Here is a 5,491-nt window from a genome sequence, read left to right as displayed (position 1 = left end):
TTATTATAATTTTCCACAGTTTTACTCATTCAAGTCCAACAAATTAAAAGACAAACTATGTGGTGTTGTTGGTTGGATCGTTCATAATAAAGGATTGTCTGGCTGCTGTCCCGTCGACCTCTAACTACCAAAATTTAATAGAATCAATGCCCTTAATACACAAACCTCTCTGCAAAACTTCAGAAAATTTCGAAAAAAAGCACAGGAGATATTAACCTTCAAAGAGGGTGAATAAAATCGTGTCCCCACAGACACAGTAAATTCCATACGTACAGGAAAACCCTCAATTTGGCTGCATTTCTCGACGTTTGAAGGTTTCTAGATAAAAAATGTACTCTTGGAGGTCATTTTTTGACCCGCCAAGGAAAGAAAATATTATAACTCTTATCAGTTAATGAATTTAAATACATTTATTTGATGTAGTTAAAGCTTTAATCATTATTGTTGTTAAATTAAACACAGTTAATTAATTTTATTTATTTAATTACTTATTCATTTTATATTAGGCTATTATTGAATTACGGCGGTTCTGCTTTTCTGACAGAGTTATTTACGTATAATTATCTTGAAGGAAGTAGTCTAAAGTTAAAACATAAAACAGCTACGAATGTAAAATGGTCTCAGTGTAAAAGTTTCTTTACACAAACAGTTAGTCCCGCTTTGGATTATTTATATGGAAAGTATAGAGAAGAAAAATTTATTGTAAGAAGATAATTTTCATCTTTAGTAATAAAATATACTATGTAATGTTAATATTTTGATGATTACTTTGTGTTAGAGCGAAGAACTGATCGATTATATGATGATGGCTATGAAAGAAATGGTAAATCAATCGACGTGGTTGGATGAATTAACCAAAGAAGAAGTCCAAGACAAAGTAAGTAGAAAAAGTAATCACTTTATAACGTTGTGCTTATTCAAACACTTTTTAAACATGTTTTAATATAGTTGGATCACATGATAATACACGTGGGTTTTGCATCTTGGACTCAAGACGTTGAAAAATTAGAAGAATACTTTAAATTTGTATGTACAGAAAAAGAGTATATTTGACTTCGTTATATGTTATATATAAATTTATTTATTTATATTTAATAACGTCTATTGTAAATTTTTATAGCTTCCTAAAATGACTGACAATTCTTTTGAAAATATGAATAATTTAAATAAGTTCTTATTAAAGAAGTTATGCTCACTCTATCGGAAGAACAATGATAGAACCAAGTATGTTAATTTTAAATTTGAATTAATAGCGAGTTTATGGCCGAAGTTTTCATCTTTAAAACGTGAACGTCGAACGTCGAGCGCCTCTATCTTGTAAGCGGCGCTCGACGTTCGACGGTTCACGTTTTAAAGATGAAAACTTCGGCCGCAATCTCTCTAATATTAACTTATATAAATATTTTATAGATATAAAATTCTATTATCGTATTATAATAAATTATTATTATATTTTGTAAGATGGCCACCGTATCCGCAAATGGCAGGATCACAAGTTAATGGATTTTACGTACCTAATTTTAATGCTATTAGTGAGTAACTTTACATTTTAAAAATATTATTTTTAATTATTTCAATCATCAATTATTAAATTTTAAATTAATAACAGTAAGGAGCTAAATGAATTATACATTTAAACACATCTAATCACGAATATAATGCAATTTTCATAAGTACATGTAATATTTTCAGTTCTTCCTGCTGGTATTCAACAATTGCCATTCTATCACGCCGATCAACCAAAGTAAATTTATATCTGAAATGATTATAAAAATTTATGTTAGGTTATATATATTTAAATAAATAAATAATAATTTCCACAGATTTATGAATTTCGGAGGAATGGGACTCATATTTGGTCACGAAATAACTCACGGACTCGATAACTCAGGTATTTGTTTGAAATAATTTTATATATATTAAATTAAAAAAAAAATACATAATAATAATTTTTATTTTCAGGACGTTTAAGAGATAAATATGGAAATTTAAAAAACTGGTGGAAAGAGGAATCGAAAATGGAATTTGAGAAAAGATCGGAGTGTTTTATCAATCAATACAATTCCTATTATTACGATGGATTGAGTACAACGGTGAGGCTCTTCTGTATTTATTTTTCATTTAATTAAATCTAATACAGAATTTTTATAAAGTGAGATATACTTTACACTTGTTAGACTGTAGTTTTTTTAAATTATTGTATGATTAACGTACAGTACTTTTATTTAAGATTATTTTCCACGCGTTTTTAAAGGTCGGGTTGCATATTAAATTCGAGATTTATTTATTCCTGCAAAATATTTTTTCTTTATATTTCAATTATAGGTTAATGGAAAGAAAACTTTATCAGAGAATATTGCAGATAACGGTGGAATTCGTCAAGCTTATTTGGTAAATGTGTATTAATTATATATTTAAACTATAAAAATAACTTTACGTCGTCATTTAAAAAAAATTAATTAAAATATTAAATATTCAAATTACAATTTATAGAATTAATTATATTATTTATCATTCATTTCATTTTTAAATCAGGGTTATCAGAAATGGGTAAAAGATAATGGGAAAGAAAATCATCTTCCAGGTTTAGAAAAGTACAGTCCTGAACAATTATTCTTTATATCTTTCGCTAAGGTAATTTTTTTTAAAGTGAATAACTAATTTAAGACTAAATATTTAATATATACAGTATATATTTTGTATTTTAGTCGTGGTGCAGTAGTATTCATCCACCATCATTACTAGCAAAATTGTATGCAGATGATCCCCATTCTGCAAATCCATTCAGGTAGAATCCTAGAAACTTAATTTAACTTTAAATAAATTTAATTTTATGCTTACTAATTTAATTATTTAGGGTGATCGGCAGTTTATCCAATATGAAAGAATTTTCTGAAGCTTTCAATTGCAAACCAGGATCGAGAATGAATCCCGAAAACAAATGTATCATATGGTGAAAGGACGAAATCAAATCACAGAAACTTATATTATATTTTTGTATAACAATTTTATGTTTAGTGAATTTTACAAACGAATATTGAAAGTTATTTTTATATATTTTATTACACAGAAAATTCTTCAATCTTACATTGTAGTATTTTCGAAAAAACTCTTAAATTATTTTATTTTTTTACAAAGTTTTTCANTTATCTCCTGCTAATAATTTATTCTACTTATTTATTAATAGAATAAATAAAATACGTTGATTCATTCTAATTAATGCTACATTGCAAAGTCAGATATTTTTAAAAAACAAATTAGCAATTATTTATTATTATAACATCATCAAAATGCCGAGCTGCAATTCAATTTATAATCATATTTTTAATTTATTTCATTTAAAATATATTCTCTCCATCTTAAATTTGTAGTGGCTTGTCCCTGTATATTATACTTTTCCTTTACAAGGCAATGCAAGATTAGTGGCCAGCATTCGAAGATTACATGACAAGTCTTTTTATTAACACGTTAAATAACTATTACAAATTCTGTATTATGATAATGATTTTTAATTTATTATAGCTTAAAAATACATTCAAAATAATTTATAACAATATTGTTTTTTAAAAAACAATTTGATTCGGTTTAATTTGCAATGTAGCATTAATAATTATATTATTTGTAATGAATCGGCATTTAAAGTTACTTTAATCCAGAAGAAGCTTATAAACTAGAAAATTAAAGTCAGTTTATTATTTGGAGGTAAGAATTTATATAATTTGTAAATTTTTATTAAAAATATCATTACTTTATATTGAAAATAAAAGAAATTGTAACCAGAATATTCTTATGGAACAAAATTAACACGAATAGAATAAACTGGGATACTGTTTCGCATACTTTCCAATCTTTAGAAATCTCAATTTATTCTAAATCCCATTAAAAAACTGATGAAACCAGGTTAAAAAGTAAAGTTTATGCTGAGCTCTAGTTTTTCAATCTGGTTTTCACCAGTTTTTTTAATGGACTTTTAAGTATTTTTCAGTCGTGTATAACCTCATAATAAGATAGAATTAAAACTTCTCAGATAATAAATATATAAAATTTGATGCAGATCGGGCTAAGAGTATAGGTTCTATTTTAAAATCATTATGCTTGTATTAATTAATAGATTAATAGTAATCGCATATGGCTTATAATTTTGTAAATAATCAATATTTTAAAATAAAACCGTCAAAAGGATCACAAAAGACATGGTCAGCTCTCAAAAGCTATTAACTATACGCAGACTCCTAGATTTTCCGGTAGCTTGGTGTTGCGAAAATCTCTGTGGCCCACCAAGGGTCAAACGGTTCCGTTCCCTGAACACTGAGGGTTCGGTAGTGGGTTCGAACCTCTTCAGGACAGGATAGCCACGTGGAGTTTTCTGGGTTTTCTCTACGTCTGTAACGCCTGAATAGGGCCAGTTACCCTTAAAAAACCTCCCAGAAGGCACCTAGGCAGATCGTCCAAGTGTTGCGTTGCCGTAACTTAACAAACAAATAAAAATCTCATTGTAAATCTAGTGGAAAAAATGCAAAATTTGGGATTGCATAAGTCCAGAACAATCCAACGAATTCATTCAAAATTTAAGACTCCCGTATTCCTCATCTCAGACACTAAATATTTTAAATTTCATCCAAATTGGTTCGTCGGTCTTGGAAATATTAACTCAAATTTGGGAATTTAATATTAGACGCGTATGGCTGATATTTAACGGTTAAATTTTTAAACTAAAAGTTATAAATATATATNCGAAATATTATTTCTCTTATTCTCTCTTTTATACACACTTACATACTACTTTTATCGAAATTGCGTTTTGGATTGCAATTTGAAAAGTTGTAGATCTATAAATTGCCACTGTCATCAAACGTGCTGGTATCACCCGCAATTATATTTCATATAACTTACAGAGAATTGCGAATGCATTAGTTATTAATAGTTAAGTATAAAGTACTGTACATGCACTTGTGTCACCGTGTTTGATGTCATGCCAAAAAGCAGTGGGCGAGTTTGGAGTGAGAGAAACAAAGAAATAATCACAATGCCATACTGCAATTTTTAATCATATTGTTAATTTAATTAATTTAAAATATATGCTCTTTACATTAAATTAGAAGTGTCTTGCCCCTTTATATCATACTCTTCCTGTTAGCAATATAGTCACGTCGGTCCTGATTCCGTTCTCGAGATTAAGAAAGGACACACATACAGACAGACAGACAGACGGGAGACAGTGGCAATTTATAGATCTACAACTTTTCAAATTGCAATCCAAAACTCAATTTCGATAAAAGTAGTATGTAAGTGTGTATAAAAGAGAGAATAAGAGAAATAATATTTCGATAGCGGCCATACCACGCTGAAAATACCGGTTCTCGTCCGATCACCGAAGTGAAACGGCGTCGGGCCCGGTCAGTACTTGGGACGGAGACGACCTGGGAATACCGGGTGCTGCTATCATTTTTTTTTCGTTCTTAACTTTTATGAATTTTGTAATATTAAAATT

General features: G+C 28.6%; 1 protein-coding gene and 1 non-coding gene across 2 annotated transcripts; both read left to right on the top strand.

Annotated features, from left to right (window-relative positions):
• The first annotated feature begins 957 nt into the window (after positions 1-957).
• On the top strand, positions 958-2,979 carry LOC111634757 (endothelin-converting enzyme 1-like). The gene is made up of 10 exons (XM_023379597.1): positions 958-1,026; positions 1,121-1,224; positions 1,462-1,532; positions 1,693-1,744; positions 1,824-1,891; positions 1,963-2,093; positions 2,326-2,391; positions 2,536-2,634; positions 2,709-2,788; positions 2,858-2,979. Exons 1-10 carry the CDS (start codon positions 958-960, stop codon positions 2,955-2,957), a joined length of 840 nt encoding a protein of 279 aa, XP_023235365.1. The 3' UTR covers positions 2,958-2,979.
• A 2,347-nt stretch (positions 2,980-5,326) lies between these two features.
• On the top strand, positions 5,327-5,445 carry LOC111634766. Its single transcript, XR_002758280.1, has one exon. It is a non-coding gene; the product is annotated as a 5S ribosomal RNA (ribosomal RNA).
• Positions 5,446-5,491: the final 46 nt, after the last annotated feature.

Source organism: Centruroides sculpturatus, unplaced genomic scaffold (assembly GCF_000671375.1).
Source record: "Centruroides sculpturatus isolate CEXI.00-Female unplaced genomic scaffold, Cexi_2.0 scaffold462, whole genome shotgun sequence".
Lineage (NCBI taxonomy): Eukaryota > Metazoa > Arthropoda > Arachnida > Scorpiones > Buthidae > Centruroides > Centruroides sculpturatus.
Note: the sequence above shows the minus strand (reverse complement) of the source record. Positions and strands in the feature narration are given on the sequence as shown.

Excerpts from the sequence above, each read along its gene's own strand:
- LOC111634757 (XM_023379597.1), top strand. The coding sequence starts at position 958 with ATGATAATACACGTGGGTTTTGCATCTTGGACTCAAGACGTTGAAAAA. Across the intron at positions 1,745-1,823 it reads TATCACGCCGATCAACCAAA|ATTTATGAATTTCGGAGGAA; the intron begins GTAAATTTATAT and ends TAATTTCCACAG. Across the intron at positions 2,635-2,708 it reads TCTTTATATCTTTCGCTAAG|TCGTGGTGCAGTAGTATTCA; the intron begins GTAATTTTTTTT and ends TTTGTATTTTAG.